The sequence below is a fragment of the Acanthopagrus latus genome, chromosome 19 (genome assembly GCF_904848185.1).
Source record: "Acanthopagrus latus isolate v.2019 chromosome 19, fAcaLat1.1, whole genome shotgun sequence".
NCBI lineage: Eukaryota > Metazoa > Chordata > Actinopteri > Spariformes > Sparidae > Acanthopagrus > Acanthopagrus latus.
The window spans coordinates 9,457,435-9,480,658 of record NC_051057.1 but is presented as its reverse complement, the minus strand read 5'-3'; the positions used below and the strand labels follow the sequence as shown (position 1 = coordinate 9,480,658).

Genomic DNA, 23,224 nt, shown 5'->3' with positions numbered 1-23,224 from the left:
ACAAACAGCAACAGATGCTGTCAAATAAATATAGTTCAGCAGAAAGTGCAAAATTCCCCTTTTAAATGTTTAGTGCAAGTATAAAGTAGCATAACATGGAAATACTCAAGCAAAGCTCAAGTACTTCAAAATGACAGTAAGTGCAGTACTTGAGAAATAGATTCAGTTACTTACCTTTGCCATTTAACCACCCTCCCAACAATCACATTTCAACAGAAACAATATTCAATAATTAAATCCCCAATATGCTCCTTCTGCCTGTGATGAATAGGAAGAGTAGTGTTTTTATTCATGGGATTCACTTCACACTCAAACACTTTGTCTGATAATAACACACTGATTTGGCCAGCTGCATCCTCAGTTTATACCGATGAAGTCAAACAAGGCCTCTCTCATTTCTCAATGTAACGACTCTAAATGTATAATTTCTTCATCTAAAATACTTTCACAATGTAAGTGAAACCAAAACTGTGAGAAATGGTCCGGTTGTGCCTCTGTCGTCTCCTGTATGTGCAGGGTTTTCACCTGTGACACATTGTTCTCCCATCATGTTATTGTGTTTTCCATTTAAAATCACTCTCTTCTTATGTACAATATGACCACCAGGCTGCACTGTTGGCCACGAAGAGTCTGTTATTGGCTCTGACTTTACAGTCCAGCTCTTTCTCTGCAGCAGTTCTCAAAACATTAAGTGCAACGTCCACGTCGGTTTTTCTTCTGTGGAGGCCGTTAGTACTCTGAAGGGCCATCAACAGTCCCTCACATGGATTATTCAACTAAAAAAAGAGATCAGTTAGAGATCATTATCATTCCATCTATAGCTAATATCACACACAAGGTGGGTCAACCACTTTTCTTTCCACTGACTGGTTTCTCACATTCACTGATGCTGGTTATGTGTGTGAGCGTATCTGAGGTGGTTGAGGTCTGTTGGTGTTTGACAGCTTTCTCAGTCGAAAGTAGTCTGAACCTTTTCTGCATTATTCCTGTTTTTAGATTTTGGTAGCCTCTTTATATATCACAATCGTTAATGCATATCATTAGAATATTATTATTTTACACTCATGTAAAGATTTGACAGTATATATCCTTGTATTGAGTCGTGTGAATAATAATACTGGCAGGATATCAGCAGGAAAGGAGAGACTCAGTATATAAAAAAGGGGCATAAAGCCATAAAAGAGGAAGTTGACGCAGTCTTGATTAGAACAGCTAAACAGGGAAAGTGTGAGTGTCCTGTCAGTCCTGTGTGTGAATATGCTGACAGCCAACATGTTGCTGAGTTTCCTCTTCGTTTCAGGTGAGCTGTTTGTTAACTCACTTTTATGAAAGACATTAATGAATCATAAGGAAAAATAACAAATTGAGTTCAAACTGTGAAATTCATGTAAAATAATGTATAATAATACTGTGTTTTACTGATCAAATAATTTGTCTTTCTCTTCATGAGGACAGTTTGTTCATCACGATTCTGGTTCACAGGTGCTTTGGCTGCTTGTACTCAGAGGTCAGGCCTCTTCATCACTGCACCAAAGAAGATGGAAGCACTGAGTGGATCTTGTTTGCAAATCCCATGTAACTTTAGATCTAAATCAGAACAAGAGTTTGACAGCAGCAGAGAAATCTTTGGAGTGTGGATTAAAAATGACTTCAGGTTTAAAGATTATCCAGACAATGTGATTTTCAACAGCAGTAGGACAGATAACATCTATCCAATGAAGATAACTGGAAACCTGAGAGAAAAAAACTGCACAACTTTATTTTCCAGTTTGAACACTAGTTACACAAACACATACTACTTCAGGATTGAGAGCAACTCATTCATGGCAACAGCTGTTTGTGATCCTCTTCAAATAAACATTGAAGGTAAGAGAGTTTAGTTTCTTTCAGTCAGTCTATAATGTTATTGTTCAGAATAAAACATGAAATCCATTACACATTTTAATTTAAGAGGTGTTTCACTTTGCCATACTTTTTAACACTAATTAAACGCAAAATTTGACAGTGAATGATAAAATTTGAAACAAACAAACAAACAAAAGAAAAAAAAGTGCAAATTCTGTCAGCACCAGCATTGTAAAAACACAAGATTTCTTAAAGATTTCTTTAAAATACATGTGTGATTTGGACCCACAGATTCTCCTCGTCGCCCCACAATTGAGATCTCAGGTGATCTGAAGGAGAAGGAGTCTGTCACTATAACCTGCTCAGCTTTCACTCCCTGTCCACACTCCCCTCCTAAACTCACCTGGAATCTCCAACAAGACTCTCACAACAAAACAGAGGAAAACACAGATGGAACCTTTACAACTAAAATCCAGGAGACCATCACTCTGTCAGAGCAACATGATGGATACAACATCAGCTGTTCTGCCACATATCCTGTGAATGAAGGAAAAGATGTCAAGACAGCAGAGGAGACAAAGACTCTCAGTGTTTCATGTAAGGCAACCAGAGTTTGTTATTGGATCCTGTCAGCACATGATACAAATAAAGGATCTTATTCAGGCTCTGATGTTACTCTCATATCTCACATCTCTGTCACATTTTCCTCAGATGCTCCTAAAGACACCTCAGTGTCCATCAGTGCATCAGCAGGTAGCTGGGTGAACCTGACCTGCTCCAGCAGAGCCAAGCCTCCCGTCAGCAGCTTCAGCTGGTTCAGGACCAGCAAAGATGGACTGATGAAAGTAGCTGAAGGACATTTTTACAGCTTTAATGTGACAGATGGAGGAGATTATTACTGTGTGGCCACAAATGATCTCGGGAGTCTGCTCATTTTTCTTTCTTTTTTTTTTTCTGCTTTGGTGTTTCTTGTTTGTTTTAGTGAAGCCCTTTTGACTGCATTCTTATGAATTGTTTCTAGAATACTAAACACTTACTTGGAGAATATCTCAGCATCTTGTGGTGGCTGGAGAACATTTATCATTAAATAAAGTCTGTGTTTTATGATGTACAAGTTTACATTTGAGGTTAACAGAAGGAATTAAAGTTCAGGATGTTTCAGAGTTGTAACATTTTCCATTAAGGAGAAGGTGACCGTGCTGTCTTGTTACAGAGTTTGGCCTTTCTGTCCACGTTACAGTGAAGATCCTGGGAGTCATAATGCTCTACAGTACAATCGTCATCTTTGAGTGGTGAGACCAACTTTTCTATGATGTGATCATTTCCAGCTACAGACTTATTGTTCTCTTTAAAATGTTTCACTTGTATTCATGTTTGTTTATTCCATCTTCTTTTCTTTCAGCTGCTTCAGATCAAGATGCTGCAACAAACCAGTGAAGGTAAGCTGCCAGATGAGGACAGCTGCATTATTCTGTCAACAGTCAGTTGTCTTCATCTCATTAAGGAGAGCTGATCTCACTTTATATTAGACTTTGATTTACCAAGACAAGCTCAAGGTGCTGCTGGCATTTCTCTTTGAGCTGCATTAAACTCACTGCAGAGTACCAACACCTCTCTCTCTCTGTCTCTCTCTCTGTCTCTGTCTCTGTCTCTCTCTCTCTCTCTCTCTCTCTCTCTCTGTCTCTCTCTCAGGACTCAGATGAATCAGACAGTGTCAACAGAGTGATTGAGATTCAGGCATCATGAAGGAGAAGAGGAAGACGTCACGTTCACCATAAATGAAATATTTCTCTATTTCTTGTTCCTCTAATTCTTAAATATTCAACTAGTCTGCAGAAGTTTGGTGGGATGAACAGAGGATGGAGTGTAAACAGGAACAATGTTGATGGAATATAACACAGACATAATATACTGCAGCTTCATAATTAGGTTGTGTATGACTGAGCTGATTTATCACATCTATATACTGATTTCCTCTCTCTGCCTTCTTGATCTTTTCTTTGTGTGTAAATATATTTTATTTCCAAAACAGTAATAAGGACAACTTGTGTGAAATATTTCAGATGATGAAGATGCAGATGAAGGCTTTTTATTTATGTCTACTGCTTGTTTTAATCCATCAGTTCATCTTATTAATGGCTGGGCCATCACAGAAGACAAAGAGGTCATGTCCCCAGTGGTTTTATGTCAAAATGTGTTGGCTGGAGTCCTCTGAAGATCACATTACCTTCTGTAAGTGGTCCTTACACATGATGACTTTTTCTCAGAGGCCTTTAATGTTACTGTGTTTTTGAGGGACAGAATTTTTCATGAGGTGAAAGAATGACACAGACAACTCCACTAAATGTATATGACATGACAGCTGTAGTTGGCTGTTTAATTGTTGCTTCAGTTACCTTGTGTATTATCATGTAAATATAACCTCAGTGTGATCTGATCTGTATGTGTGAAGAGATGAGGACACTTGTCACTAATTCCTCAATTATCCAGACTATCACTGGTTTACATTTTGATTCTAATTTATCAACTGTTTGGCAGGATTTGAAGGTTTGACTTGGAATACCGGTAATGCAGATTGTTTTTTTAGGTGTTTATGTTTCGCTGTTAATATGAATATCTGGCTGTGAGTCTCTGGCTGAGCTCTGATTAGCAGTGAGTGTACAGCTGAATGTCTGTCTCTACTTTAAGTCATGAGTGGCTCGCACACCACCAGCTGGTGGTGCTGATACTTCTCTTATGAAAACTCCTCACCTAAATTCATCTCTGGTCAGCTCCATCACAGCCATGAAAGTGTCAGACAGGGCAAGAGGAGAAGAGAGGACACAGAATGAACATTAGGGGCAGAGATTAATAAATACATTATGAAGAAGAGTGAAAGAGGGCGAGAGGGTTTTTCTGTTTCCACCAGTTAAAGAAAAAAAAAGATGAAAACCAGAAGATGATGGAAAAAATATTTGAGAGATAAAAGAATTATGAGATTAAAAACCTCATCATAGACCTGACAATTTAAAGACCTACCCACCCTCTAGAGAACAGAGCATCTAAACATTGTATTGTTTGTGTTGTATTAAAATTAATAATAATTATGGTGTACAAGTTTGCATCCAAAAGTGGAACCCAACACAGCTAACTAGCCACATGTCCGCTTGCCAAAAGGCCCTTTAGAGAAACAGCATGTGTAGCAACATGGTTTTGTGCCTTAAAGGACTGATTGTTCTCCTTCAGATGTAAGTGGACAGCAGAGACTCAGCCTGAGGAGTTGGCCCTCCTGTGTTGTGCCATTTGGTCATGGAGAGATTGTTTTGTTTCTCTAAAGTACAAGTCTGTTCATTCCTGCCTTCACTGAACAGCATAAACTACATTACTATGTTTATGCCTGGCTGTTGTCTTTAGGGTGGGCAAATTTCTGCCTCAGTGTGTTGGTAGATTTAAAGTGAACAGGGACCCCATGTTTATAAAAGATCCTCCTGAATGTATTAGATGTTCCTGCAACATAGGGAATGATGATGTTGTCACATTTTCTCATCTCCTCTCTGTCTACTCTGGATCTTTATGAGGTTTTGACCGAGGTCCAGTTTGGGTAGCCACAGTTTTGAAGTGCTCCCCTGATGGGCTTCTGTTCCTTCTCCCTCCCCTCAGACTTAGTGGGCTTGGTCTCAGCCCGATGGTTTAAGGTTCTGATGACCCCCAGCTTGAGCTCTAGGCGGTGATGAGAGTCCAACAGCAAGTACTGACCTGGTTGTGTAGGTTTTCTGTAAACCTCAGTGTTGAGGCTTCTCTTCTTCAGTGTGTACTGTGCTGTCCAATTGGGGCGGACCGTCTCCTCTGACATGTGAACTTCATGTTATTGTCCACCGCATCAATGTGTTCTGTGAAGGCTTTCACTTCCCCTGCTCTGATTTTGACCCAGGTGTTTTCAACACAGTTTTACTAAACTGTTACCCAGTTTATCTGCCAGGGAGCAACTTGAGCCAGTTAATGTTAATGCAAGTGTTAGCTAGTTACTATTCACTAGACAAGATGACAGACTACCTGCCAAGACAGGTATTAATGGTTGAGACTATTTTGAAACTTTTCAGTTTAACGCTTTCGTTCAAATTGAGGACAGTAGGAGGCAACAACGCGTCCCGAGCGTGTCTGGCTGCCCGGAAATAGAAATGAGTGTAGATGAAGCACTACCACCTCAAAAATAGCTTTTTGTGGAGTTGTGGTTGCTGGAAGTAGCACCCTGACATACTGTTTGCTTGTGTTGTTGTTTTGTTTGTTTATCTTGTATAAGGAACGTTTCCCACTGATGAACCACTGCAGTTATTGGCTTAAAAGCCTGATGTCATTTCTGACACTTAATGTGTATTGAGCTTTGGTTCTTATGTCTGTCTTGTGTATCAAGTTGTTAATTACAGCAATTATGTTAAACACAGCTTTATGTATCCTGTAGTTACCAATTATTGGACTCTACTGTGAAAACATAAGAATTTTGAAAAAATCAATTAAATAAGTCAGTGTGATGTTCAAAGGTTTAGGTGTATTTATCATCTAATTGCAAAAAATAAATAATATTGAGCTGGATAATATTTCAAAAGGTTTAAAAGGTTTTATTGTAAAAAAAAAATCTTATCTAATATATATCTCTACATCAACCTAAATATCAATCTATACATATATCAAAACATCAATCTATACATATATCAAAACATCAATCTATACATATATCAAAACATCATCTATACATATATCAAAACATCAGCCTATACATATATCAAAACGTCAATCTATACATGTATGTATATATACACATCTTTATATATCAATATGTACATATATATCTACATCTCTCTAGAAATCTCTATAGACATATTAACCTCTACTTATACATCAATCTAAACATCTAAGTATGTATACACATATCTACATTTCAATATGTATGTATTCTGTATGTATTCTATGTATGTATTTCTTAACATCTATCTAAACATCAAGCTATACATATATCTTAAAATCTATCTAGACAACTATCTATATATCAGTCTGTACATACATCTCTACATCACTCAAGACATCAATCTATACATATATCTTAAAATCTATCTAGACAACTATCTATATATCAGTCTGTACATACATCTCTACATCACTCAAGACATCAATCTATACATCTATCTTAAAATCTATCCATACATCAGTTTATATATTTATTTAAACATCTATCTGTACATCTATCTACACGTCCACGGATCCATCTGCATGACATCACAGAAGTCCACCATGTGGAGAGGAGGGCAGCTGATGCTCTGCACTGGGTGGACTTGGTGGAGGATCAAGCTGCTCCATCACTGGGTGATGCTCCACATCCTCTGATTGGCTGGACTCGGTGTGAGTCCTGCAGAGGAGGACAGAGATGTGACTGCTGGTTCAAGAACATGCAGTCAGGAGGTGGGCGGGGCTTACAATGTACTCCTGTGGCAGGTGATACATATCACTCACGTGCACGGTCACTGGAGCTTGTGTGTGTGGCAGCAGCACCACAGCTGTCCGCTGATGTGAGCTGTGACAGGACCGGGACCGTCTGCGGGGACGTGGTTCCTCCACAGCTCTCTGTGAGGTCGAGGCCTCCATCACAGCTGCCCGTGAAGTGGAGGACACCACTGACGCTGCTACACCAACAAACAAAAACACAGATCAGTATTCCCAAACTTTAAAAAACCTTTAAAATAAGATACCTCTTCTTACATCTGCAGCAAACTACATCTGAATACTAATATCAGATCATTGACAGTCATTTGAGAGTCAAACACTTCACTTCTGTTCTGCAGTGATGTATGTGGTGATGTAAACATGTCTGAGTTGTGTGTGAGCAGTGTGTACTGTACAGTGTGTAGTTTTGGCTGACAGAGCAGTCGGGGTGTCTCTGGGCGTGGAGCTCTCTCTCTCTGTCGGCCTGTTGGTAATATATGGCTGCTCCTCCGCTGACAGTGACTTCCACTGTGGACAGATGGACAACACACTATTTGTCAGCACACAGGTTCTCATTAATGGTATCAATCACTGTAAATTGATTGTTAGTAGCACTGACTGTAACACTTACTCTCTGTCTCAGGACCTTCCAACAGCAGCATGCTCTCAGCAGCCGGAGGCTGACCCAGGATCAGGCTCATAGTCACAGTCCTTATTCGATGAAGTGAAGCCTGAACTTCCTGAGGTCTTGTTAATGTAAGTCCTGCCACTGAACATGAACAATACACACACACACACAAATCCTGTTATAGTAATGAATCATGTATCTGTAATTAGATTTGGTGAGCTGAACTATTTTTTTGTCTGAGAAACAGCTATCGTGACTAGAGGAAGACATCTCACCTGACTTTGCCCCCCCTCCCGCCTTCCAGCGACAGCATGTTCTCAGCTGTCGCAGGCCGGACCATCAACAGATGGAACACATGGCCTGAACGTCTTTCTCAACCAGGAGAAGACACGTCGGAGGACATTCTTCTTCTTCCCTGGCTCCTTCTTTGCCCCCATGTTTTCTGGAAATAAAAAAGGACATTAAAGACTGCAGCCGTACATGCCACTTTCAACATCAGTCACTAAGGACATTGACACCTCGTACAGGCCAGACTGAAAACTGTAAACACAACAAAAAAGCTAGTTAGACTGTCACTCCTGTTTTTGTCATCACATCGTAAAGCTGCAACAAGGAACTTTTCATTTTTGTTGTTTCTGAGGCTCCTGCAGACCAAACCTCCTGAAGCGAAGCTCTTAATCTAACTTGCATGTGGATTTGATGTGGAAGTGAGTGAAAAACAAAGGCAAAACATTCTGATACTATTTTTCATCATCTCACCTGACTGCACTCTCCTGATCTCCCAGCACCGTGCGCTGGGCTGTCGCAGGCCGAACCAGAATCACACCTGATGGCAGAAACGTGGGAGATGGAGTGCAGTCCTCACTCGAGAACGGAGAAGTGAAAGCTGAACATCCTGAGGTCTTGTCAATGTAAGACCTGCCACTGAACACGCACAATTATCCTGTTATTGTCATGACATCTTCAAGAATCGTGTCTCTGCTTTTATTTCTGGCGATCTGAACCATTTTCTCATCTGAGAAATGGGTGTCATGACTAAAGGAAGGCATCTCACCTGACTTTGCTCCCCTGACCCTCCAGCAGCAGTGTGTTATCAGCCGTCGCAGGACGAACCAGGATCACACCTGCTGGTGGACTGTAACAAGCAAGACTGGAAGGGGGCGCTGTCGTAAGACAAGCGGGGCGTCTTTTACTCATGACTGCCGCCTTTGGTCTCATCATCTTACGCTGGCTGGTATCAGACTTCTCTGCCACATTGCTACAAAAAGACATTGTTGCTGTTACACCGATGTCCCAGAAACACGACAGGACACTGATCAAATGATAAATCATCACTAACTAACAAATCACCACCTACAGGACTCACATCTCACACACACACTTACTTTGGGTAGTCTTTGGTGATAAATGCATGAGTGAGGACTTGACAGGGAGCGATCCTCTCATCCTCACCCGTCTTCAGCATGGCCTTCAGGAGCTCGATGCACTGCTCTCGCTCTGCGGCCTCAGCTTCATTATTTTCCTCAAGACGCATCTAGTTGAGGAAACAAGTGTCATTTCCAGCATCGTTGAAGACAATCAGTCATAGTGACAAAGAAAGTTACTTCACACTTACTATTTTGAGATCGTCCAGAGACTGGAGCTTGTGGTGCTTGACACTGCTGAGGTGACATTTGAAATACTCAAAAGATGTCTGAAAGAAAGTTCAAAGTGTTTGTATCAATGATCCTCAGAATCATTCTGAATGATCGACTCTTAAATGTTGGGAAATGTCAACAAGAAATAAAAGATGATAAAAGATTAAAGGTCAGAGAAGGTTCACTGTGGTACCTTGAGCTCCCAGCTGTTTGACTCAGTCCAGTTAAAGTACTTCTTTGTCTGGAGACCAGTACTGAGAACAAGGTCTTCTGGCTGACCTATGAGACCAGCGATGCTCCGCAGCTGGAGATTAAACACAGAATTACATCAGTATTTTTCTCAGGAGGGCAAAGTAATGAATCGACATATCCGAATGGCCAGTTCTCGTCGGTTGGTTCGGTTAAAGCACGAGGAGTGAGATTGGCCAGTCAGAGGCAAAGTAGGGCAGGTCATTCTTTCACAACATGCTAATGCTAACACCTCCCATCGTAGCTAAGGTACAAAGTTCTTTGAACCACTAAACATCAGATTACTTCCTTCAATCACACTGAAAGTCAATTCAGAGCATTTTTTCATCTGTTTGAAAGATGGTTTCGCTATGTTTCTCTATGTTCTCTAAATTTCCTTTCGATTCCCAGCTTTAGATGACTCAGTATTGTACATGGAGCACTAATTAGAGCAAAACCACAAGCACAAGTGAAGACACACAAGTATGAGTGACTGACAAACTGTCTGAATAAAGTAAGTGACTTACAATTTCATACTCGGAGCGTCCACTGAACGGTAGTTTGCCGCAGATCATTATGAACATCAGACAGCCCAGGGACCACATGTCAATGGCCTCAGAAAATGGACAGCCCAACATGATTTCTGGAGACCTGAACATGGAGGAGAAACATCACACAGGATGTTTACACCATCAGACTTGGGAAGGGAGCAATACATGCTAAACTACTAACTCACTCCAGTGTAATAATAAAAATAATGACGCCTACCTGAATGCTAGCGGTTGCAGGCGCTTGCCCTGGCTGGCTTCTGATCTGGACATGGCAACACCGAAGTCAATGAGCTTGACTCTGAAGGGTCGTGTTTGGTGATTCTCCATCATAATGTTGTGGAGGTGCAGGTCAGCATGGATCACCCCGATCCCCTTCAGCGCCTCAAATGCTGTCCCCATCTGAAAGTACAAGGTCAGTAAGAATGTACCAAAGCCTAAAAGTGACAGAGTGCTCAGTGCTTTGCTTTCCATCTGCCGTGCTGATGGAGGTCATACCTGCTGGATGATGCTTCTGATGTCACTCAGAAGCATCGGCGCAAAACTTGTCTTTCCAAGGTAGTCGCCTAGGGTGATATCCAACACCTCCAACACGATTGCCTTTCCATATCTGGTTTGAAAGCAATCGATGAACTCAACGATGTGTTGGTGGAGTTTCAGGCGCTTGAACCGTCTCAGCATGGAAACCTGGAGACACACGGCAAGTTTGACATTATTAGTTTTTTTGTCTGAGAAATAGCTATTGCAACCAGAGGAAGACATCTCACCTTACTTTGTCCCCCCCAACCTCCCCCCTCCAGTGACAGCATGTTCTCAGCTGTCGCAGGCCGGACCATCAACAGATGGAAGACATGGCCTGAACGTCTTTCTCAACCAGGAGAAGACACGTCGGAGGACATTCTTCTTCTTCCCTGGCTCCTTCTTTGCCTCCATGTTTTCTGGAAATAAAATGACATTAAAGACTGTAGCCATACTCCAAAATGCACAACAGTTCAGACACAAGTAGAGGTGACTGTTACTTACCACATGAGCCCGAGGCTTCACATATTGGTGTCTCCATGCCACTTTCAACATCAGTCACTAAGGACACTGATGCCTCGTACAGGCCAGACTGAAAACTGTAAACACAACAAAAAAGCTAGTTAGACTGTCACTCCTGTTTTTGTCATCACATCATAAAGCTGCAACAAGGAACTTTTCATTTTTGTTGTTTCTGAGGCTCCTGCAGACCAAACCTCCTGAAGCAAAGATCTTGATCTAACTTGCATGTGGATTTGATATGGAAGTGAGTGAAAAACAAAGGCAAAACATTCTGATACTATTTTTCATCATCTCACCTGACTGCACTCTCCTGATCTCCCAGCACCGTGCGCTGGGCTGTCGCAGGCCGAACCAGAATCACACCTGATGGTAGAAACGTGGGAGATGGAATGCAGTCCTCACTCGAGAACGGAGAAGTGAAAGCTGAACATCCCGAGGTCTTGTCAATGTAAGACCTGCCACTGAACACGCACAATTATCCTGTTATTGTCATGACATCTTCAAGAATCGTGTCTCTGCTATTATTTCTGGCGATCTGAACCATTTTCTCATCTGAGAAATGGGTGTCATGACTAAAGGAAGGCATCTCACCTGACTTTGCTCCCCTGACCGTCCAGCAGCAGTGTGTTATCAGCCGTCGCAGGACGAACCAGGATCACACCTGCTGGTGGACTGTAACAAGCAAGACTGGAAGGGGGCGCTGTCGTAAGACAAGCGGGGCGTCTTTTACTCATGACTGCCGCCTTTGGTCTCATCATCTTACGCTGGCTGGTATCAGACTTCTCTGCCACATTGCTACAAAAAGACATTGTTGCTGTTACACCGATGTCCCAGAAACACGACAGGACACTGATCAAATGATAAATCATCACTAACTAACAAATCACCACCTACAGGACTCACATCTCACACGCACACTTACTTTGGGTAGTCTTTGGTGATAAATGCATGAGTGAGGACTTGACAGGGAGCGATCCTCTCATCCTCACCCGTCTTCAGCATGGCCTTCAGGAGCTCGATGCACTGCTCTCGCTCTGTGGCCTCAGCTTCATTATTTTCCTCAAGACGCATCTAGTTGAGGAAACAACGGTCATTTCCAGCATCGTTGAAGACAATCAGTCATAGTGACAACGAAAGCTACTTCACACTTACTATTTTGAGATCGTCCAGAGACTGGAGCTTGTGGTGCTTGACACTGCTGAGGTGACATTTGAAATACTCAAAAGATGTCTGAAAGAAAGTTCAAAGTGTTTGTATCAATGATCCTCAGAATCATTCTGAAATAAAAGATGATAAAAGATTAAAGGTCAGAGAAGGTTCACTGTGGTACCTTGAGCTCCCAGCTGTTTGACTCAGTCCAGTTAAAGTACTTCTTTGTCTGGAGACCAGTACTGAGAACAAGGTCTTCTGGCTGACCTATGAGACCAGTGATGCTCCGCAGCTGGAGATTAAACACAGCATTACATCAGTATTGTTCTCAGGAGGGCAAAGTAATGAATCGACATATCCGAATGGCCAGTTCTCATCAGTTGGTTTGGTTCAAGCACGAGGAGTGAGATTGGCCAATCAGAGGCAAAGTAGGGCAGGTCATTCTTTCACAACATGCTAATGCTAACACCTCCCATCGTAGCTAAAGTACAAAGTTCTTTGAACCACAAAACGTCAGATTACTTCCTTCAAAGTCAATTTAAAGCATTTTTTAGAGCATTTTTTTCATCTGTTTGAACAAAACACCAAGATGGTTTCTCATTCACTATGTTATCTACATTTCCTTTCAATTCCCAGCTTTAGATGACTCAGTATTGTACATGGAGCACTAATTAGAGCAAAACCACAAGCACAAGTGAAGACACACAAGTATGAGTGACTGACAAACTGTCTGAATAAAGTAAGTGACTTACAATTTCATACTCGGAGCGTCCACTGAACGGTAGTTTGCCGCAGATCATTATGAACATCAGACAGCCCAGGGACCACATGTCAATGGCCTCAGAAAATGGACAGCCCAACATGATTTCTGGAGACCTGAACATGGAGGAGAAACATCACACAGGATGTTTACACCATCAGACTTGGGAAGGGAGCAATACATGCTAAACTACTAACTCACTCCAGTGTAATAATAAAAATAATGACGCCTACCTGAATGCTAGCGGTTGCAGGCGCTTGCCCTGGCTGGCTTCTGATCTGGACATGGCAACACCGAAGTCAATGAGCTTGACTCTGAAGGGTCGTGTTTGATGATTCTCCATCATGATGTTGTGGAGGTGCAGGTCAGCATGGATCACCCCGATCCCCTTCAGCGCCTCAAATGCTGTCCCCATCTGAAAGTACAAGGTCAGTAAGAATGTACCAAAGCCTAAAAGTGACAGAGTGCTCAGTGCTTTGCTTTCCATCTGCCGTGCTGATGGAGGTCATACCTGCTGGATGATGCTTCTGATGTCACTCAGAAGCATCGGCGCAAAACTTGTCTTTCCAAGGTAGTCGCCTAGGGTGATATCCAAAACCTCCAACACGATTGCCTTTCCATATCTGGTTTGAAAGCAATCGATGAACTCAACGATGTTGTGTTGGTGGAGTTTCAGGCGCTTGAACCGTCTCAGCATGGAAACCTGGAGACACACGGCAAGTTTGACGTGATTAGTTTTTCACAGTCAGTCAATGTGTTAAAATGTGACGTCTTTATAATGCTTAAAACTTATTGTACAGATAATCAATATGTCTTCATAAAGTGACGTTTGTAGATAGCTTAAAGTAGCTAAAAGGAAGAGGAATTGCTTGTTTGCACAAGGCACTTACTGCACCTCTGACTATACAATATCTTTTACTACTGTGAACATCAAAATCAACAAGTCTCACCTCATTGACGGTGTCATTCTCGAAGCATTTAGGAATCTTCACAGCCACTGTCTGCTTGTTGTCCTTTTTCCGACATTTCAAAACCTTTCCGAAGTAGCCCTCTCCCAGAACTTCCAGGACCTCGTATCTGCTGGGGAGCTGGACGGGGTTCATCTCGGAAGATGAGGTGGAAGCCTTGGATACACTGGATCCCATGCTGTCTCTCAGAATACTGAAACAAAACAGGTGAAAAAAAGAAAAATTAAATGTTACTTTCATTCCCTTTGAAGGACCATAACAATGTTTCAGATACTGAGTATATATCACTTTTCCACCATCCTATGGTTTCTACCCCGTCAACGATTAGATGATACAAAACTTGTTAAACTGTCGCTTCAGGTCTTTACAAAGACAACTGTGTATTCATGTCATATTCCATATTTCAGTGGTCATCTAATCGTCTGAGGTCTGAGCAAAATCAGGGGAATTTCCACTAAATTTTAATGATTTCTACAAGTATCTATAAATAAGAGATTTATATGAAAAACAGATGAAACCTGAATTCTCAGAGGAGGGTAATGCAGTGATAAATGTCCTAATTCAAGCTTATACATTCAAAAAACAATGTCTAAACTACACCAGGGTCTTCAGAGGCAGAAAGAGAGTGACAAAGAATATGTTAAAGACAAACAGGAAAAAGAACTACACACAGAAATATAACACATTTCCACAGTGTATATTAAATCAAGATGGGAGACAGAAGATAAGATACAAATAACTTAAAATTAATAAATATCTGCAAGACACAGTCAAACACCTCATGTTCAGGTATCTGGAGGGAAATCACCTGGGAAAACACCCTGAGGTTTTTCTCTTTACTCCCAGAATAAAACAGTCCAGCAGTAACTAATCCAAATATGACCAATGCTGGAGAGTGTGTGCTAACATGTCTGCAGGTCACTATCACAGTTTTTGGGAGTGTCCTAACATCTCTGCTTACTGGACAGACGTAGTTACAGAGATCACATCTTGACTTTAATGTCACTGTAATTTATGAGGGAAATGTACCAACTGAGCTGAAAAAACGGCCAAACATTTACTACAAATATTACTAGCAGCTAGTTAAAAAAGCAATAATCAGGAAATGGCGAAGTAAAGAGTCTCCAACAATCCTTGAATGGACAGAAATTCATTCATATACTCCTTACAAGTTACATTACAGATGAGGATTTACATCTGAAACCTGTCACTAGCTCATCAAATTCGATGCAGTGTTATGGTTATTAATACAAGTTCCTTCATTTATTATACAAGTTTATCAAGTAAAGTAAGTAGGCTTGTCCTCCAAGAGCACAATCATTTGCCCATTGACCATTGCTGTTCTGTGCTGTGCACAGCACCATTACGCACCTAACCTGTCCGTACGTTACCGTCATTAAAAATCACGCAGTCAACAAAACGACCTCTCCAATATAAGCACACACAATAATCTGTTCTTCACGGCAGGTAAAACTGATGAAGCCAATATGTTGTTTATTCGTCGCAAGTCATGCGTCATGGAGGAGACGGTGGTATGGACGCAGGATGCCACTGTCATCTCTGCCCAACCTTTTCAATACCAACACGTCAAGTACAAGCTCTGAGCGCTGACTGAACACAGCAGTGAGAAGGCCTTCAAAAATACATAAATAAAGCTGTGAACTTGAACTCTTTGTGACAACATATCCGGTTACACTTTATGTTCAGGTTCAACAACTACAGCAGCTATCTCAGCTGTACACAGACAGACGGCACTGGTGTGTTTACACCTGCACCTTCTCCTCTCCCACAGTTCCATGTCTCCGTTTTTCAAAAAACGGCCGTTGCCATCTTTTTCCCTAAATGTTTGACCTTAAATATCTAAACATGTAATGCCTCAAACAAAAATAACAGTTTTTAAAAACCAATACACAACCATGAACATGTTTCCATGGTGCCCGAGACAAAAATTGTGTTTTTTCAAAAAACGGCCATTGCCATCTTTTTCCCTAAATGTTTGACCTTAAATATCTAAACATTTAACGCCTCAAACAAAAATAACAGTTTTTAAAAACCACTACACAACCATGAACACGTCCCTCACCTTTCGCGGGACTTTCAGCACATTCTTAACCTCTGAAAATCATTTTACACCGAGAAAACGTGGAGTGTGACCCAAAACTGACTTTCCGTGAAAGGCTAGCTAAAATGCTATCAATGGCCTTTCTGTAAATTCAATCATTTACCAAGAATATACGCACATTTCCAAACGAAACCCACTTCTACACGTGTCAGAAGGTGAATAAACACATGTGGTGTGATAATAAAATATGTCCTACCTGCAGAGACTCAGGACAGAAGCCGTTTCCCCCCAGGGGGTCAACCGGAGGCCACTTCTCCAGCAGTTAGAGACGGTCTACTTCTGGCAGTAGCTGTCCTAGAGCAAAGTAATCCAAAAGGTTTGTTTGCTAATAAAGTGCAGGTGGTCAGATATAATCCAAAAGGTTTGTCTGTGATGAAGCCTTACAGGTGTTCAGGTTAAATCCAGAAAAGGTTTGTAAGAGATGAAGTCTTCAAGTGATCAGATTTAATCCAAAAAAGATTTGTCTGAGATGAAGCCTTCCAGGTGAACAGGTATAATCCAAAATGTTTTGTTGAGTAGAAGTTTTCCAGTTGATCGGGTTTCCCAGATTACAACTTTCCAACAGTAAATCCGCAGTAGGTCAACTTGTCAAAGTTTAATGTGCGAATGAGAAATAAGTGAGAGCTGCAGCTTTTATAGCTTCGGTCAACGTTCTGTTTCCATGGCCTTCAGTGACGCGCGTGCGCACGTGCGTGCGTACGTGCGTGACCGTGCAGGTTCTGTGCAGAAAATTAATGTTTTTAGTTTTCTTGTGTAAAATGTCATTCAAAATTCAAAAACATGTCATTCAAATGTGTCAATTGCGTAACTTCATTCGTGCCAATAAAGTTTATTTGAACTGATAGATGTAAACTGTGGGATTGTTGTGTGAGCAGCAGGTGTTTCTACAACAGCTCCAGTTATAATCTTCAGTTTGTGGGGGTCTAAAATAATGAACTGTGAGCCTGAAAAGATAAGTACACATTTACTCCACTGACACACAGATGATGAGCCGCTGGGAGCAAGTTGGTGTTTAGTATCTTGCCCAAAAACACTTTGACAAGCAGCTGGAAGCGGGGATTGAACCACCGACCCTCTGATTAGCATTACCTCCAGAGTCACAGCAGCCTGCACATGGTAAATAATAATGTTTTGATAAGATCAGCAGGATGAACACAAGATCAACATTTTAGTGTAAATAAAAGATAAGTGGCAGGAGCTCAACTGATGCTGTCGCTGTGCAGAGTTCTGGGAAAAGACTGAGGACTTACAGAGGAATTCGATCTTTTCAGCATCACTAAGGACATTAATCAATTATTCTATGTAGATAGTGTAAAATAGACCATTATATTTTTAGAATTTTAACATGAAGACATTTAACAGCTGTTTACATACATAAAAATTCATGTTTAAGACATATGAGGACTTCAATTTAAATTGCAGTTCTAACATTGTGATACAGGAATAGAGCATTCAGCGCATTTGAAGTGAACACTTATCAGCTCTGTGTCGCTGAGCAGCAGTGAGAAACACCTGACACAAGTAACCAAAACTCTGAGGTACCAACATGTCTGAAGTTTTCTCTCGCTTAGCTTTCTTTGTTGAGAGTAAGTTGTGGCATTGGGCGTCAGGTTGTATTTCAGTGCATTAAGTACAAGGAAACTGAGACACCTTCAGTCTTTAATTACTACTAAACTGATGTGTTGTAAATATGATAAAACAGAACTGTATCTCTGTGTGGCTGAAAAACCAAAATGACTGTCACCGGATGAAGTTACAAAAGAGCTCAGAGCCAAAAAACCCTGAGCAGTGAAAGGTCAGGGAAACAGGGAAGTTGGTTTTCTGCTTCTGTCCTCCACACGGCTCTCTGCAGCAACATGTCTTCATCATGGGCTCCACAGCTGTGATCACTGTCCATGTGCTCACCATTCATTCTTTGACTGGAACACTTAAGTTCAGTTCTGGTGCTAACTGCGGTGACAAGTGAGAAAGAATCTAACACACAGCTCACACTTTTTTTTCACAAATGATTAATTGAGATAGACACAAAACAGTTTCATTCTCTGACACAACAGAACGAGCTTTGCCAGCAGCTGATCTGGATCACCTACACAGTTGTCTGTTTCAAATCACTAACATCTAGATATTGTCCTCCTGTTTATTAGTGCCCCTTATGGTACTTGATACAGATGTATGAGAGGCAGCTCTCCATGTCCTCCTAATGTGACACGTACAACAAAAGAAGATAACACATACAGGCTTCACCGAGTCTCCTGATCCAAATAATAATTAAGAATTAGTGACTTGCATTCTGATGTGCTGAGGATTTCCTCACGCAGGGGGTGTGAACAGGAAGGATGAAGACTTCTCTTATTTCTGCAGTATTTTAGTCATGTGAAACAAGAAGTCTGGCAGCTTTTATATCACACGTCCCATCAGTCTGTTACTGGAGGAAACTACTTTATTCTTCTTTTCAGCTGCAGGCTTGTTTGGTGAGGTCAAATGTTGCTTTTGATGTGTGAAGTCAGACAGGATTTTAATTGCTGCTTTTAATGCAGGAAATTACATGTTTTATGTGCTGATTAAGCAGAAATGAGCCTCGAAGAAATAAGACGCTACTTGAGTGTAATATCATCAACTCATTTGATATTTAAACTGCTTTCAGTGTAACTCTACAGATATTATTCATTGCTACTTATAACACAGTAACAGCTGGTTTTACTTGGCTAGTTCCTTCCAAGTTGCTTTTAAAGAAAATGAATAACTTGTTTAAAAGATGCTATGACATGCTGAAAAGTTGTTTTTTTTTTCAGTGTCATGTCAGTCCTGTGTGTGAATATGGTGACAGCCAACATGTTGCTGAGCCTCTTCTTTCTCTCAGGTGAGCTGTTTGTTAACTCATTTTCATTTGGAGACACTGATTATTTACAGTTTGGTCTTCATTCGGAAGTTAAGCAGAAAGAACAGAGTTACTCTATCCAGCTGTTCATGTCCTGACTGCAAAGTGAATGTTTTCTACTGATGTTCTTAACAGACCAGAGAATAAGACCAGCAAACAACCTGCTGCTGCTTTGTTTATCATCAACTTTCTCTTCCACTTCATGTTAATCATGATTCTGGTTTACAGGTGTTTTAGCTGATTGTCCTGAAGATTCAGACCTCTTCATCACTGCACCAAAGAGGATGGAAGCACTGAGTGGATCTTGTTTGCAAATCCCATGTAACTTTAGACCTAGAGATGTACGAGAGTTTGACAGCAGAAAAGAAATCTTTGCAGTGTGGATCAAAAATCACCACACAGTTATAGATTATCCAGACAATGTGATTTTCAACAGCAGTAGGACAAATAACGTCTATCCAATGAAGATAACTGGAAACCTGAGAGAGAAAAACTGCACCACTTTATTTTCCAGTTTAAATACTAGTTACACAAACACATACTACTTCAGGATTGAGAGCAACTCATTCAAGGCAACAGCTTATTGTGATCCTCTTCAAATAACAGTTGAAGGTAAGAGAGTTTAGTTTCTTTCAGTCAGACTGTATTGTCATTGTTTCATAAAAAGGCATTCTTCACTTTGATTACTTGATGCAGTTTCAATAAGGAAGAGTGAGATTCTGTGTAATCTGTGTTTTGTAGTGTGTTTTTGTAATTTCTACCTTATTATTCAGAGTAAAATATATGTTTAATTTGAACCCACAGATTCTCCTCGTCGCCCCACAATTGAGATCTCAGGTGATCTGAAGGAGAAGGAGTCTGTCACTATAACCTGCTCAGCTTTCACTCCCTGTCCACACTCCCCTCCTAAACTCACCTGGAATCTCCAACAAGACTCTCACAACAAAACAGAGGAAAACACAGATGGAACCTTTACAACTAAAATCCAGGAGACCATCACTCTGTCAGAGCAACATGATGGATACAACATCAGCTGTTCTGCCACATATCCTGTGAATGTAGGAAAAGATGTCAAGACAGCAGAGGAGACAAAGACTCTCAGTGTTTCATGTAAGACAACCAGAGTTTGTTATTGGATCCTGTCAGCACATGATACAAATAAAGGATCTTATTCAGGCTCTGATGTTACTCTCATATCTCACATCTCTGTCACATTTTCCTCAGATGCTCCTAAAGACACCTCAGTGTCCATCAGTGCATCAGCAGGTAGCTGGGTGAACCTGACCTGCTCCAGCAGAGCCAAGCCTCCCGTCAGCAGCTTCAGCTGGTTCAGGACCAGCAAAGATGGACTGATGAAAGTAGCTGAAGGACACTTTTACAGTGTTAATGTGACAGATGGAGGAGATTATTACTGTGTGGCCACAAATGATCTCGGTAACCAGACGTCGTCGCGGTTTCGTTTAAATAATTCAGGTAAATGTAGAACTGAACTGAATCTGCTCATTTTGATTCATGTTTTTTTTTCTTCTTTTTCTGCTTCTGCTTTGCTTCTTCGGTTGTTTGTTAATTTGTTTAATTACCCTGTACTGAATATTAATTGAATGATTCTAGTGTAATGAACTATAACCTCGAGCTGCTCAGCTTCTCGTGGTGGCTGGAGAGCATTTATCATTAAATAAAGTCTGTGTTTTATGATGTACAAGTTTGCATTTGAGGTTAACAGAAGGAATTAAAGTTCAGGATGTTTCAGAGTCGTAACATTTTCCATTAAGGAGAAGGTGACCGTGCTGTCTTGTTACAGAGTTTGGCCTTTCTGTCCACGTTACAGTGAAGATCCTGGGAGTCATAATGCTCTACAGTACAATCGTCATCTTTGAGTGGTGAGACCAACTTTTCTATGATGTGATCATTTCCAGCTACAGACTTATTGTTCTCTTTAAAATGTTTCACTTGTATTCATGTTTGTTTATTCCATCTTCTTTTCTTTCAGCTGCTTCAGATCAAGATGCTGCAACAAACCAGTGAAGGTAAGCTGCTAGATGAGGACAGCTGCATTATTCTGTCAACAGTATGGAGAAGGCCTTCGACAGGGTGGATCATGGGTACCTGTTTAAGGCTTTGCATGTTTCTGGAGTGGGAGAACGTTTTGTCCATGCTGGGGCCTGAAGTATAATGAAGGTATCTTGGCAGCGGTGCAGACTGGTGTCTTTAGGAAGACCCCATTGTAGTCTAGATCTGTCAATCTGACGACGTGTCAGTGCTGGTCAAAAATGATCAAGACCTGCACGCAGTAGTGAGTGCACTTCAGATTAATCTAAAGGCTCTGTCTGCAAAAGTGAACTGGGGGAAGAGTGGGATGCTGTTGTGTTGGTGCTGGAGGTATGGGGTGGAACAGCAGGTCCAGAAGTTTGGCAGGAAGACACACTGCTGTCCTTTGCCTCTCCGAGCCTGGGGTTATTTGAGGGTGTGAAGGGGAAAGATTTGCATGCAGCGTAGGAACTTTGCAGTACTGAAGGTCAGGGAGCATCAGTGGCTGCGCTACCTTGAGGAACAGACGGTGGCAGAGTTTAGGTGGAGGAGCCTGTATAAGCTCCATCTGTCTAAGAGGTCAGGGGATCTGCAGTGGAGGGTGTTACCTGGGGCCCTGGCAACAAATGTGTTTTGGTCTAAAGTGCATCATAATGTGAGGGAGGGCTGTGTGTTCTGTGACGTGCCTGAGTCTGTACAGCATGTGTTTGCTGAATGCCATCATTTGCTGACTCTACTCTCTGCTCTCTGTGGGAAGATAGGAGCGGTGGTCTATGAGGGGCTTTACATACTGGGGCCCAGGTATTCAGCTCAGACCGAGCACAGAGATCTCCTGACTCTGTTTGGCCAGGCTGAACTGGCTACGTGGCTCACCAGGCGTAACAAGTTTGCAGGGTTCAGGGCTGGTGGACCCTGAGTTACTGTTCAAGGGGCTGGTCTCTGCACGTCTTCTCGCTGAGTTTGAGTCTTATTCTTTTGTTAATGACCCTGACGTGTTTCAGAGGGTGAGGTGTGTAGACGGGGCTGTTTGTAGCTTGAGGGAGACTGAAAGGATCATTTGTTTATGAGAAGGTTCTGTCACCGGAAGAGTTTTAATTTGTGTGGGTGTGTCGGGGGGGATGTACAGTGTAGTGCTGTGATGAGTACCTGGTTTTGATAAAGGTGGTTAAAAGTCAAAAGTCTCTCTCTCTCTCTGTCTCTCTCTCTCTGTCTCTCTCTGTCTCTCTCTCTCTCTCTCTCTCGGTCTGTCTCTCTCTCTCTCTCTCTCTCTCTCTCTCTGTCTCTCTCTGTCTCTCTCTCAGGACTCAGACGAATCAGACTGTGTCAACAGAGTGATTGAGATTCAGGCGTCATGAACGAGAAGAGGAAGACGTCACGTTCACCATAAATGGAATATTTCTCTGTTTCTTGTTCCTCTAATTCTTAAATCTTCAATTAGTCTGCAAGAGTTTGGTGATGTGAACAAAGGACGAAGTCTAAACAGCACAGATGTTTGTTTTGATGGAAGATAACACAAATATAATTCCATCATCATCATCATTAGTTTGTGTAAGATCGAAACGATTTGTGGTATTTTTATGGTAATTATCTTTATTTTCCACTGTGGCGTGTTCTTTGTGTGTGTTGATAATGATCTCCAAATGTGAAATGAGGACAGTTTATGTAAGATATTTTTGATGATGAAGACTTTTTATTCATTTCACCTGCTTGTTTTAACTGAACAATGAATCATATCACACTGACTTGCACATGATGACTTTTTAAAGATCCTCAGAGGTCTTTAAATCTAACTGTCTTTTTGGGGGATACAACTTTTCTTGAGTTTTACCACACTGCTGACATAAAGTTTTTTTTAACTCCACTAGTAGTTGATATTTACATTTCAGATGAGACCCTTTAGTTCGCTCGTGTATGAAGTTCATTTTTGTAAAACTAATA

The 23,224-nt window shown here is 41.3% G+C and overlaps 3 protein-coding genes across 9 annotated transcripts; 1 reads left to right on the top strand and 2 right to left on the bottom strand.

Annotated features, from left to right (window-relative positions):
* Nucleotides 1–6,912: 6,912 nt before the first annotated feature.
* LOC119008458 (homeodomain-interacting protein kinase 2-like) lies at nucleotides 6,913–11,027 on the bottom strand. Of its 3 annotated transcripts, none has more exons than XM_037078784.1 (13): nucleotides 10,839–11,027; nucleotides 10,561–10,742; nucleotides 10,320–10,443; nucleotides 9,758–9,868; nucleotides 9,543–9,620; nucleotides 9,313–9,461; nucleotides 8,982–9,185; nucleotides 8,687–8,851; nucleotides 8,203–8,369; nucleotides 7,931–8,068; nucleotides 7,716–7,827; nucleotides 7,330–7,499; nucleotides 6,913–7,249 (listed from the first exon to the last, which is right to left on the bottom strand). In XM_037078784.1, exons 1-9 carry the CDS (start codon nucleotides 11,019–11,021, stop codon nucleotides 8,267–8,269), a joined length of 1,299 nt encoding a protein of 432 aa, XP_036934679.1. In that variant the 5' UTR covers nucleotides 11,022–11,027; the 3' UTR covers nucleotides 6,913–7,249; nucleotides 7,330–7,499; nucleotides 7,716–7,827; nucleotides 7,931–8,068; nucleotides 8,203–8,266. The 3 variants fall into 3 exon arrangements, with proteins under 3 accessions (XP_036934679.1, XP_036934678.1, XP_036934680.1); XM_037078783.1 differs by having other exon boundaries at nucleotides 7,124–7,225; XM_037078785.1 differs by having other exon boundaries at nucleotides 7,124–7,225; nucleotides 7,736–7,827.
* On the bottom strand, nucleotides 10,035–17,037 carry LOC119008457 (homeodomain-interacting protein kinase 1-like). Of its 4 annotated transcripts, none has more exons than XM_037078780.1 (14): nucleotides 16,765–17,037; nucleotides 16,577–16,674; nucleotides 14,241–14,451; nucleotides 13,802–13,993; nucleotides 13,524–13,705; nucleotides 13,283–13,406; nucleotides 12,712–12,822; nucleotides 12,534–12,611; nucleotides 12,304–12,452; nucleotides 11,973–12,176; nucleotides 11,678–11,842; nucleotides 11,364–11,458; nucleotides 11,137–11,278; nucleotides 10,035–10,249 (listed from the first exon to the last, which is right to left on the bottom strand). In XM_037078780.1, exons 3-13 carry the CDS (start codon nucleotides 14,433–14,435, stop codon nucleotides 11,154–11,156), a joined length of 1,620 nt encoding a protein of 539 aa, XP_036934675.1. In that variant the 5' UTR covers nucleotides 14,436–14,451; nucleotides 16,577–16,674; nucleotides 16,765–17,037; the 3' UTR covers nucleotides 10,035–10,249; nucleotides 11,137–11,153. The 4 variants fall into 4 exon arrangements, with proteins under 4 accessions (XP_036934675.1, XP_036934676.1, XP_036934674.1 ...); XM_037078781.1 differs by having other exon boundaries at nucleotides 10,035–10,252; nucleotides 11,140–11,278; XM_037078779.1 differs by lacking the exon at nucleotides 10,035–10,249 and adding an exon at nucleotides 10,885–11,027 and having other exon boundaries at nucleotides 11,108–11,278.
* A 112-nt stretch (nucleotides 17,038–17,149) lies between these two features.
* On the top strand, nucleotides 17,150–23,147 carry LOC119008462 (sialoadhesin-like). 2 transcript variants are annotated; one of them, XM_037078789.1, is made up of 8 exons: nucleotides 17,150–17,496; nucleotides 19,173–19,240; nucleotides 19,487–19,870; nucleotides 20,063–20,368; nucleotides 20,483–20,731; nucleotides 21,060–21,138; nucleotides 21,249–21,285; nucleotides 22,588–23,147. In XM_037078789.1, exons 2-8 carry the CDS (start codon nucleotides 19,177–19,179, stop codon nucleotides 22,639–22,641), a joined length of 1,173 nt encoding a protein of 390 aa, XP_036934684.1. In that variant the 5' UTR covers nucleotides 17,150–17,496; nucleotides 19,173–19,176; the 3' UTR covers nucleotides 22,642–23,147. The 2 variants fall into 2 exon arrangements, with proteins under 2 accessions (XP_036934684.1, XP_036934683.1); XM_037078788.1 differs by lacking the exon at nucleotides 17,150–17,496 and adding an exon at nucleotides 17,568–18,851.
* The last annotated feature ends 77 nt before the right edge of the window (nucleotides 23,148–23,224 follow it).